Source organism: Tyto alba, unplaced genomic scaffold (genome assembly GCF_018691265.1).
Source record: "Tyto alba isolate M040663 unplaced genomic scaffold, T.alba_DEE_v4.0 Super-Scaffold_40, whole genome shotgun sequence".
In the NCBI taxonomy this organism is placed as follows: domain Eukaryota; kingdom Metazoa; phylum Chordata; class Aves; order Strigiformes; family Tytonidae; genus Tyto; species Tyto alba.
The window spans coordinates 18,758,297-18,771,273 of record NW_024881316.1 but is presented as its reverse complement, the minus strand read 5'-3'; the positions used below and the strand labels follow the sequence as shown (position 1 = coordinate 18,771,273).

The 12,977-nt window shown below is 37.0% G+C and overlaps 1 protein-coding gene across 3 annotated transcripts in view; it reads left to right on the top strand.

Moving 5' to 3' along the window:
- COL19A1 (collagen type XIX alpha 1 chain) overlaps positions 1-12,977 on the top strand; it is a 177,702-nt gene that overhangs the window by 98,554 nt on the left and 66,171 nt on the right. For all 3 annotated transcript variants that reach the window (XM_033002791.2, XM_042803595.1, XM_042803594.1), the window contains 2 exons: positions 9,134-9,187; positions 9,878-9,913. In XM_033002791.2, coding sequence (XP_032858682.2) covers positions 9,134-9,187; positions 9,878-9,913 — 90 coding nt within the window. The remainder of the gene's footprint in view (positions 1-9,133; positions 9,188-9,877; positions 9,914-12,977) is intronic.

Genomic DNA, 12,977 nt, shown 5'->3' with positions numbered 1-12,977 from the left:
CCTGGAGACTTAGTTTCTGAAAAGGAAAATACACAATCTGTTAGCCATTTTTGGGTGAGAGTCATGCATCACTTGCACGGCTTGTGTGATAGAGAATTTGAGTTAAAATTTCACTTTTTTTCTCTGCCAGATTTCACTGCCTACTTAGTTAATTGATCTGGTCCATATTTGAGGTGGAGCATGAATCTGTGTCTAAAAATACTGGATAATCCTGATCATTGCATTCACATTCAAACTTGAACCTGAGCTAACACTATGGACACACCCAGTAATAAACCTTATTTTTGCCTAATTTATTTTTAAATTTAAATTTATTTTTATCTATATTAAACCAAGATGAGAGGGCAGAAAATCGGAATTTTTTTCAATGGAATACTAAAATGGCCAACCAGCATGATTTGAACAGCAAGATTTAAAAAAAAAAAAAAAGTGCAAAAATCAAGCCAGCAGTTTTATTTATCCCCCTCTTCCACTCCTGTTTCCTCCTTGACCTAGCTGAGGGTCAACCTGGGTTCAGGTTTTAATGCAGGATACTGTTGGCTCTCCAATTGCAAAGCATCGCAGCTGAAGATAGAGAGCATCTCACAGAGGGATCTGAATCTGACTGTTCAAATTCTGTGGGGAATGACTGGCATTAGGGCTGGAATCCAGATACAGGATTTGGAAAAACCATACAGCAAAGCTTTTTTAAGCAACTTTACCAAAAGAGTAAAGGGTCAGTATTTGACACAAAAATGCTATGATAGTCTAGCTGGGTCTACTGAAATTGCAGTGAAATGGACTACATAATTATGACACTTTTCGTGTCATCTGGCTTTCTATGCACACTGTAACCATAAAAATATTTTTCCGGTTTTAGGTTATTATAATTTAATGCTAGATAAATCAGGCTATTTTTGACTAATAGTGGATGTGCATAATATGAAAACATTTAACATGAACTGAACTGAAACTATGTTTAGGTATTCCAAGAGGTATTCTCTTGTAGCCTGCCTATCTGTAAAGGTGAACCGTATACTTCTGTCATGCATACATATATGCTGACAGCATGGAAAAAACACATCTGTGTTTCTTTCCATAGCCCTGGGGACATTTCTGTGTTGGTCTTACACGATCTCCTGTACTACATGGGATCTTGTTCCATAAACCTTTTAGGAATAGTAAGGTATACCAAGTATCTGGTGAACTCTAGAACATATTTGACATAGTGGCACTATGAAAGTGTAAAATATCAAACCTTTATATTTTGAAATATTTACTGAACTGTTGTAGTATTTCAAGAAATCATAGATTATCATCATGGGAACTGTCATTAAAACATATTGGAAGTAAAATTGCACAAGGCAATATAACATTATATTGTTTGAATCCATATGTAATTCTTTTTTAACAACACTTACATAAAATGCTTTGGATTCAGTTATCACTGTGCATGGAGATACCAGTCATGAAGTTTATATTTAAAAGACTTTGTATCATTGACTCTTGGTTGCTATCAGTGTCTCTCAAACTCATTCCACATACAGAAATGTAACATCTGATATTTCTGAAATAATCAAGTTAATCTGCAGTGCTGTATAAAGAAAGCCTGAAAACACTTAAAGCTAACAGTATCGGCTGCTGACAGCTGTTGTCTCTGCCTGGGGGAGTGAAGGTTTCCATACTCACAAGTGAAGAACTTGAAAATGATGACTGAACATTTTATCTTGCACAAATGATAGAAACATATTTGAATTTATTTAATCAAAATCATGAAAGTAGGTGTCACACAACAGTTTTGCTTGCTGTTTCCTTAGCTATACAGAAAGTTCTTGCTAGAATGACAGAGGGGAAGCCAGACCTGATTTGGAGACTAGGCTTTGTCTGATGATGAAAAGATACCGAAAAAGTTGAATTCCCTTATCCGTCACTGTTTGTGCTATACTGAGTCAGTTAATCTCATTGAGAACCAGGTTTGGATGCAGGAACTGTGAATATATTTAACTGCTCTGCACATCTCCCAGCTTACCACTCCAGGAATCTGAGCCAAGATCTACAATGCCGTGTCCCAGACTGGGACATTATTCAAAATCCATCTGACAACTTGAATACTTGCTATAAATACTAGTGATGTGGTTGCCATTGTTTTTAGCTTCTTAAGGAGTAGTTATAAATAACATAATATATTACTAATGTCCTCCCATGGTATGTGTTCGCATTACATCTGTAAGCAGGTTTTGCCTGTATAATATGAACAGCCAGTTTGCTAGAGTAGTATCACTGGTTTATCCCTTGAGACTTTTTTAGCCACTTGACATTAATAATGCTATCATTTGTATCACTGTAACAAGTGGAGCTTCGTAGACACACTGTCTGAAAGAAATACTGATAAATACATTTTTTTCTCCATCATGCTCATATCCCCAGTGGAATAAGGACAAATTTGCAATATAAATATCCATGGAAGTATCTGTGGAATAATATCTATGTTATATTCATACTCCTGTCAGTTGAATTGAAGTGGAAAGAAAATCTTTGTCATTGAAACTTTTAGACTCTTCTTGGAGTCATGTCATTTTCTTGATCAGTGGTGCAGGTAGGATGTGAATACCATGGGATAATACCAATTAATGTTTTGCTGACATAAATTAAATCCTTCAGCAAAAGTAAGTGAATACTGAAAGTTTTATTATATCTATCAGCCTCTGTTGTGCATAGCTAGGGAAAGAAAAGAGTCTTTCTTGTAAAAAAAATCTGAAATTAAAATCAAGTATATAATCTCTAAAGCATTAAACCAAGTGATTAACTAATTATTTTTTTCTTCTGCTGGGGAAGGTGATACCCTAAGTGACTTTTTTTAAAACTTTCCTACATAAAATAGTGTTATCCTTTACATACCTGATGTCAAAAGATAGACCTCTGATAGACTCTGAAGTTCAGTGAGCAATGAGAAAAATCCCATGTTTTCAATGAAAAGACAGAAAACATATCAGACCTTTTTATGCTTGTGGGAAAAGGTGAATGTAAGTATAAACATTTTTAAGGGGATCCAATGTCTTTATATGATGGTGACAGTCATTTACGTTCACACCCTGACAGCCTGTCTCTAATCTTGAACTCTCTTAGTATTAACATTGTAAGGAATTAATTGGATTGGAAGGGAAGTATCCTACTGCTTGAAAGTATGAAGTTGATAATGATATTTAATTATATCTAGAGTTTGAGGATTCTGCTAGGAACAAAAGTATAAGGAGATAGTAGACATTGCTGATGATCCAGAAAATTCTAATAGTATAAAAATGTGAAGTTTTTGAATGTCATTAATGAGAAAAGAGCAATGGCAATATTTAAAAGTACATGTGATATAAATTGAAAAATGTATCGTTTGGAGCATTGAAAATAATTTTCTAAATTAAAAAAGTTATCTGAACATATACAGCTTGGTGTTGTACAGCTGACTGAAGCTGTTGTTTTAATTTAGATTTTAAGGCTGCTCTTAAAATGTCTCTTATGTGGAGAAAGCATAGTTCTGTTGTCTTATTCATTGGAGTATGTCCAAATTTTATCACTTGGTAGAGGTTGTTGATTGGATATGTAACAACTTGGTTGCACATTGTTGATTAGTATGTTGGATTGTTTACTGTATTTTCAGTATTTTAGATAATGCGTGTTGTTCTAGGAGATTCTTTTCCTGAGATTGAACCAGATTAATGCAGGCCAGGGAAGTGTAAATAATGAATGATGTTTTTCTGAACTGATATCTTTCAGAGTGAAAAACCTGTTCTCCTCTAAAAATTACGCCAATCTTACAACATTTTCCATTGTTACGTGCGTGCAGCATAGTGTATGCTGCAGAAATAGATGCATTTCCAGTGGGCAGTGCTCGGCTACTGCAGGAGCTGGTGAAGTCCCCTGGTTGGGGTCCAGCTGATTTTTGCATTTTTCCATTAGGAATAGCACCTGTCATCAGCTGCTGGTACATTTTACCTGTTTCATCCCTTTTCTGTGATGATGTGTAAGCAATGTCTGCTGCTCTCTCAGAGAAAATTCTCAGTGTCTGATACAGTTTTCTCAGGCCTTGGTGAGCCTGCTAGAGCATGTCAAGTCAGAATTCTAAGTAAAGTGTTAGGGCCCAAAAAGCATGTTTTACTTGGAGGGAACGCTTAACATAACAGCTTTCCTAATGTTCCTGAACTGTAGAAAGAGTTTTCTTATTGATAATTGCATGCAAAGCTAACAATTCAGTTATTTTGGTGCTCTTTTTCAGACTACTCTGATCAAATTAATGTCTGTTGTTATGGTAAACATTTTGTCTCAGGGTGAGAGGTTAATATACTTCTCAAATATTTCCCAGCTGTGGATAAGTAACTAGTGGCAGCTGAGAAAAGGCTGTGGTCCCTGTCTTCTAATGCTACTGATGAGGTTTGTGTTGTGGCTGATACCTATTTCTTCATCTCAGTAGTTTGTCTTCAATGAGCTGGCTCTTTGTGCCCTTGGTCCCTCTGGTCTCCAGTCCATGGGGAAACCCTTCAGTCCAGTCACCTGCTGCCAGGCAGCGTAAGCCTTAGAAACCCTGACAGCTCTGTTAGAGCTTCTCAGTTAGCTTCCTCTCCTTAGCCTAGCTTTCTTGAGGCTTCTGTGTTTGCTCTGAGATCACGCACTGTCAGTTTACTGCTGAAAGTTTTCCTCAAATTTCCCTGGCCTGCCATTCAAATACCCCTGCTTGAGCTGCAGGGATTGCCAGCTAGTCAGTCTCAGCTGGAGAGGTGTCTGCTCATTTAAACCCTTACACATCCCCTGTGTTGCTTTTAAGCCCTGCAGAGTATCAGTGTCAGGCTTAAAAGCAAGTATGAAAGAAAATCTGATTTACAGAAAGAAGCGGACTCCTTTAAATTACAGGATGCTTTCCCCATCCTGTACAACACCAACACACTTTTCCCTTTTAATATAAACCCTGTAGGTTATATGGGAGTACAGACAGAAGGTGTGTACTTGTTTCGAGTTGTTGCTATTGTTTGATGGGCAGTATAGATGATACTCCTAGGGGCTCGGATTCCTTCACAGGGTAGTTCCTGAGACACTACAGGCATACGAGATGTGATTTCCCAGCACGTGCAGCAAGCTGTGAATCCTCTGTTCTATTCATCTCCTGTCTTTTTTGCTAGTGATAGTAGTAGTACCGTTTTGCAGATCATCATGTTGACCCAAAATAATTGGCTTATGGGAAAATGTTGTTTGGTTCCCTTTTCTCATGAAGTCTTTGACTGTTCTGATTTTATTCAAATGACTGAAAAGCTAGGAAGTGAAAAGCTGTTTAATTTTCTGGTTCTGGTTATACCTGGCAATTCTTTTGAATTAATAAAATGTTCTCAGACTTGGTAAGGAACATGTTTGTCACATCACTAAGTAAGGTTATTTTTTCTTCACCTTGGATCTCCAGAGCACAGCAAACATTGTGTGAGATTGTTGCTGGTTTACAAGGACAATTCAAGTAGAAAAACTGTCGCTTTTTATGCCAGTAGTGTTGGGACACCATTAATAAAATCCCATCCTTTAAAGAATTTGTGAAACCATGGTCCTTTTTAGAGCTATAAAGCAGTTACTGGGTTTTAATTGTTTTCTTCTCCTAATCCAGTTGGTTCTGTAGGCTAAGACTCCAGTAAACTAATATCACAGAAAAGTTTGGTTAAATATTTGTCAAAAATAATGTCAACCAATATGGTAACTTCTCCTTTAAATTCCTTCTACCACTGTCAACCCCTTCCAAGCAAAAAGCCTGCCTCTAGTTTAATCTTTCCCCTGTTGGCCCCAATCTTGCTGACTTCACACATTTACTGATATTTGTGATATACTTGTTCCAGTAATTTCTCTGTTGGTCAGCAACTGTGTTACAGTAATACCTGTCATTATATATATATATAGCATTTCTCATTTCTGCCATTTCTCATGTTGTTATCTTGTTAGCCTTGAGTTGGCCTTATACATGCATATGCTAATGTTTACTTTACATTTTGGCATCCATAGAGGAACCATAATGTAAGTTTATTCTGACCTGTAAAAAGACCAAGCTGTAGTCCTTACAAAGAAGAAAAAGTACCATGTAAAGACTGTTCATAAACTTGCAAATGTGTATTATTATAGTGCTCTCAAAAAGTTAGAATTAGATTGGGATATAATTCAGTAATTCATTTACCCTCTATTATGAGAGCTGCTGGAATTTTTACTCAGTTCTTGAATTTGTGGCAAATCTGGTAACAGACTCCTTAGATCGATAGAAATTATTTTGCTGTTTTCAAAACTGACCTCATTCTCCTACAATATTGCCAAAAATGAGCTTTTCTAATTTAAAGCTTATTCTAAAATCACCCACATTATATCTGTTTCGATAACCACATCCATTTTACTGAAGCATCCTGTTCTGGTCTCTGCCAGAGACAGGATACTGTACTGTACTGCACTAAAAGGGGCTACAGATTTGACTTAGCACAGGAATTTTTACTTATGTCATTTCAGAGAGTCAGCAGCAGCTAAACCTCTCAGCAGCTTTAAAAGGGTGACTGTAGGGAAGAATAGGCATTATGCAGTACCAGATGTGTTTTTTAAAGCATTCACTATGTCTGGAACTTACTAAGAAGTTAATATTTTTAAAAGATATATACTGTGTAGAAGAACAAGAAATACTTCTAATGGGATAACCTTTTAAGCTTTTTTTTTTATTATTATTTTCTGATACTACTTTTCTTTCTTGGGGTCTTAAACTGCAAAGGAAAGCTATTGTAAATATTTTAAAATAAATACCTTATTTAAAAACCTTCCTGGATACTTAAGAATCCTGCTTCAAACACTGTAGGGTTTGTTGTCAAATACGTAGTTTCCCCTTCTCCTTTTTATGTGAAGTTGACTTCTGTGGTTGTCATCTCTGCAGTAGCTGTCGAACTGCCTACCTCACTGAGGTGCACTGCAGGAACACTAGTAAAAGCTTTAAACACACCAGTTAGGAAAACACGGGGTTCGTTGTTTGACGCTGCATGGCTCAGGTTCAGTATCTTTCAGCTGCGGTTCTTTTCTGTTTGGTAGAGGCACACAGATATATCACCATGTGCAGGTTGCAGGGGGGTTTTTTTAACCTTATCCTTTATTTTCTGTAAATATACAGCCTAAGAGCTAATTCTTAAACTCAAACCTATTGTTCCACTGCTAATTTGCTAATGCTGATTTTGAACCAAATCCATACCGTTTGCATACCTGAAAAATCGCTAAAATGGCTATTTAGAATATGGAGTGGTTGTGGTTTATGCAGTCTTTCGGAAGGAGGCGAAAAGTAAAATGTAGTAAATGGAGACAATATTAAAACTATGTCATAAATATGCAGATTGTAAAAAGAAAGCAGTTTTTTGGCTTGGTTTTTGAATCCATCTGTCTATTACATTTTTTAAGTTCAAATAGCAAAACTACTTCTGATTTAACTATTACATATTTGGCAAGCTTAATAAAGGACAAATCAAAGCTAAATCAGGGGTATTTACAACAACCACAAATTTAATCCAAAGTGGGTACTTAAATGCTTATATAGTTCTAAATGATGTTCCTTCCAGATGGTGAATTAATGTAATTTTAGCAGGAAGTGAAGTTGCACAAATATGCAGTATTTAGAACACTCACTGATTTAATGTTTCTGTACCCACCAAGGCACAGATGTTACTTATCATTTTTGTGCCAGTTGTCTCTATCTTTCCAATTATTGAAAACTGAGGAAAAGAGTTTGCAAGGGCAAAATGGGGGCTGGGAAGAATTTAAGTTAGTAAACCCTAATCCAGATGAGTTAGGGTAGACGAATCCTTTCTGTCCTCAACCTATTTAACCTCCACTGTAATAACAGTGGTGGCCTACTTGTGTACTGTCATATTGAGTTGGTCCTGTATTGCCTACATTATTGACATTTGGTTCCTAAGTAAGATCTTTGAACCTGTAGAGCTGTCTCTGACTTACAATGTACATGCCCTCCAGTCACATGCTTCTAAAGCAATGATCAGAGGGAAGACACAAAACAAATCACTTGGCTTAAACAAAAAGCAGTTCCTGGTAGGTTGATCCAGCATCAGAATAAAGTTCATTCCTTGCTACAGTGTGGCTTGAATCTTCTGGGTTTATCTCAAAACCTATTGTTTTTCCACTTGTTTTGCAGCAAGGAGAAGACAACAAAGATTATCTGCTGGGTGCTAAAGATTTTTTTTTGGGTGCTTCTGATGAGACATGTTAGTGGAAGAGCTGTATTGTAGCTATTGTAGAGGATAGGTTCAGACTAGTTACAAGGAAATTTTAATGATGAGAATGGTGAAAGACTGGAACAGTTTGCCCAGAAAGGTTGTGGATGCCCCATCCCTGGAAACATTCGAGGCCAGGTTGGATGGAGCTCTGAGCACCATAATCTAGTTGAAGATGTCCCTGATTATTTCAGGGGGATTGGACAAGATGACCTTTAAAGGTTCCTTTCAACCCAACCCTTTCTATGATTCTGCGGATTGTGAAGTTGCTGCATATGAAATGTGTAAGGCTAGGCACTATTATCTGCTTCTCCAGCTGAAGGCAGAACTAAGGAGTGAGGTATGAAGAACTTGATTATTTCTCTAATTGGCTTTTCAAACACTGGTGAAAATCAGAGTGTTGGAGGATGTGCAGCAGCTCTGAGGTGTACCCTGTTGTAGCTCACCAGCTCAGCATTGCTATCTGAAGCATAGAACCCACAGTTCTCTGTCCACCTCTGCCTCTTTCCCTATTTCAGCAGAGGTTAAGTGAATGTACTAGTACTTTCTCTAGTATTATATTTTAGCTTTGTCAGCCATGAAAGACACAAACCTACTGGGATTGCAAAGCAACTTTGCATTTCTACATGCTAGTTATCATAATGTGGCACCATCAAGTAGATAGTTTGGCTTTGTATGTTTAATTATCTGTTGAAGACACAGGCAGTCTTTGATAGATGTTGCTCTGTTCACAAAATAATGAAAATAAAGAATTAGGAGATAGTAGTGCTAATAATGTGTTAGTATTTTAAGGCTTAGTTGGTTAGTATATACTAATTCACAGCACTACAGGATTTTGTCCAACATTTTCCACAGATGACACTAAATACACATTTTTCTTCTTTGCCCAGGGACTAAAAGGTGACAGTGGTGCTCCCGGTGTGGCTGGTCCTAAAGGAGAAAAGGTACTTTTGTGTCTGTAAAGTTGTATGTATATGTGAGTGTGCATGACATTTCTTTGATATTGAACACGTTGCCTTAACTACGTGTGATGAACACCCATTGCTGCCATTTGTGTAGCTTAAAGGTTGGAGAATATGAATACAGACTAACTGTAAATATGGAAGACAAGTACTCTTTATCACAGCAAATTTTGAAAGGAATTCAGAGCAGGAGCCTAAATTTGATGTTCTGAATTGCTCTCTGGGTGCTTTGATTTTCTTCCATGGACTGAACCTGAAGGTCTCTCAGTGCAATTTGTACCTTGACGACCTAATTCTGTGAACGTTTTACACAGTCAGATGTCTTTACATATGTGAGCTGTCACACTGACTTCAGTGGCCACCTTGTGCATGTAAGCTGCAGCTTGTAATTTCACATATGCAAATGAGTTTTGAAGGATTGCTTTTTTTAAGCTGTGATTGATTTATGCAGAAGCCTGTAATTTTTTTCCATTTAACCTGTGGTGAACTGTATAGATCTACAGCATTACTGAAAAATAATATTGCTGTACTCGTATATTTTTGTAATCAGAGCACGTTTGATGATTATACTGGATATACTTCTGCAGTGGTGCATATCCTCTAAAAAGCCTAGAGGTTAAACATGTATAAGTAAAGAGATTACTGATTTATTTACTCTTCTGTTTAAACTAGGGAGATACAGGACCTCCGGGACCAACTGCATTGAGCGTAAGTACATGTAAAACAAAGACAGACAAAAGAAGATGACTAAGAAATGTAGCAGGTTTTAGCTTATTTACAATGTAAATACTTTCCTTATTAAATTTAAGAGACAGATCCCTCTCTTTAGAATGCCTCTGCATTTTTTATATGAATTGTGAAGTAGGGAAAGAGGAATTTTATAAATACAAAGAAAATAAGCATATTTAAAACATCTTGTTTCCCACCAAATGCTAACAAGAATATTGGGGTTTTATTCTGTATATAAATAGTACAGGCTGGTTGAAGTGAAAGAATTTCATTGCCGTTTTTAATGAAAAACATTTTTCACTAAAAGCTTGGAAAACTAATTAATGTTTTTTAAGATACTGTAAATATTCCATTGTCACATTATTTTATTAAGTACTTAGTTATGAGTGCAATGCCGTATGTATGACATGGTTTTATATATATAGCGTACATATGTTCACATCTGACATACCAGACCCTGTTTTCAGAAAGTTAAGGATGTGGGGACACATCCAGCAGCCAGATAGTTGTGAGGCTGCCACAGCTCCTTGCCCTCAGCTCCAGCTGGTAGTGGGGCCGAGCACGCATTCCCAAAGGGCTCCCAAACACACATAAAACACATGTAGACAGGTCTGGCCATAGAGGTCAACACAGATGGACATACTCAGCACTCACACAAACGCAAACAGCACCAACAGCCTCATCTGTTACCCTCCTTGGCTGATCATTATGATGGTCTGGTACTGGGAAAGGTATACATCTATACAATGCACATCCCTCTAGTAGGTGAGCTGACACACAGCCTAACCAGTAGATGCCCCTGGTCCTGGTCTCTCCAGTTACTGGCACCTGGATGTTCAAACCCCCCTGAGGCTCACAGCTCCACTCCAGTTGCTGGTGCAGACCTGCTCACCCACAGACATCATGCATGTACACACACACACACACACACACGTATTCACACACACACATTCCCCTGGCTTCCAGGTCATTTACCTACTTGCCAGACAGTCCAGCTTGATATTTGCTGTTGATCCCACATTCACATACATGAGCTCACTCCATTTGCTGGTACCACAAAGGCACAGTGTTTTATGAAACATGTCATATGCTCCTAGTTCCTTGCATTGCACAATAATGCTGCTACTGATAATAAAAATAATCAAAATAATTTCAGTATTGGCTTCATTACAGTCCATTTAAATTTGAGTGATTGGAGATGTCTAATAATATTTGAGAATAACATATGACTCAGTATGAAGCATTCTCTATCCAGAAAAAGAGGTTACGAAATTCTGTTCACACAAAATAGAAAATCATTTAGAGTTTGTCCTTTCAAACACTTGCACACTTATGTGTCATGGTCTTGACATCTATGCAGTCTTTTTATCTTACATAATGACCAGACATGCATAACAAACACAGACTGTAAATGAAAAAGAAATGTAATGTTATAATGATGGAAAATCACTTACAAGATTTTTATGAAGAACAATATTTCACTAATTTAGGCTTTTTACAGTTTCTACAATTCTCAGAGGAAAAAAAGCAGATAGATATCTTCCTTTCTTTCTTTCTTTACAGAAAAAGTCTGTGTATCAGACTCAAGAAGTTGCAGATTAGTTCACTAATTCATTTATTCCCTTTCCTGTAATTTACCTGCAAAAAAGAATATGTGATGTCAGACATGATGATATTTCAAGTATCAAGGAAAGACATCTTGACTATGGATCTAACAGTTTCTTTGTAAGGATATGGCACGTGCCTGTGCACCAGAAAATAGAATTGACCTGCGTATTAGTTGTATTCTGGCTAGATAGAGATGGTTGAAGATGTTTTTAATTTCTTTTCAATGATCTGTGCCCCAAGCATGTATGAAGCATAAAGAGAAGTGTCCCCAGTTGCTTCATTAATGTGATACATTCTGTCTGAATCCAAGTGATTTTCTTAGAAATTGAAATGAGAAGGCCTCCCATAAAGGACAGTCCATTTGAGTAAAAACTTCTGAGAGTGGTGCAAAAGAGCATGATAAAAGTGAAAACAAGGACAAAAGCTCCCAAATTCCCATGCTATAGTTCCACATCATGAATAGCTCTTCCCCCAGACTCAGTGTTATGAATTACTTCTACACTATTCATATTAGTCATGTAATCCTAAATCAGCTTCATAAGAACTATCATTCATAGTGTAAATGATCATACATTGTCTTTTCACTCTCTTCATTCCCAAGGCCATAGGAGCAAGGATCTCCATTAGATCTGACAAACAGTGAAGAATGTAACCAGAGACCCATACTGTGAAAATTAATTCTGTTCTAAGGTTTCAAAATTAAGTTGCCATGTTTTATGGTACTTGGTTTTAGATTAGAAAATCTAAATATCTGGTATCTTGATTTCCTGGAGATAAATTAGTACTGTGTCCCAAGATCAGTGTCTGTTTGCTACAGTTCATGTCTTGCTAGAGGTAAACAGGGCCAACTATGTCCTTCAACTCTTGAATATACAGACAAAATGTGTGTTGAAAGAGTTAACAGTGAAATATTTTTAGTAAACAACCTTGATTCTAGGATTGTCATGGCAATAGATAGATTGAAGTGGATCTTGCTTCAGGTAGATTCTTGCAGGTCATGAAGGGATCATTGAAATAGAAATAGGATACTTCTGAAGCTAAGACACAGGAAAAAGAATTGAGGATGTCTATTTTCTGTGCACCGTAGGACCACAGAATGGTCTTTTTGAGCATTTCTTGTGTAAATGATGGAAAAATTGATACATCTATGCTGATAACAGTGCCTGAAAATGTTGGGGCCCATTTCAAATGCATTCATTGTCTTCAGTTGCAGTTGTGAACGCAGCTTTCCTAAGGGTCATACTCAAAGGTTAGTAGTATGATAGTGAAAATCAAAATCTGCTTTCAAATTGACTAAACTTATTCCTTCTGTACCTTAAGTGATTCATAAAATGGACTGTCAAAGAATTACATTTCTTTGATTATAAAATGCTATGCAAATATTTCAGTTCAGTTGATTCAAGCATAGCAAGATGTCTTTGCGTTGGTACATACA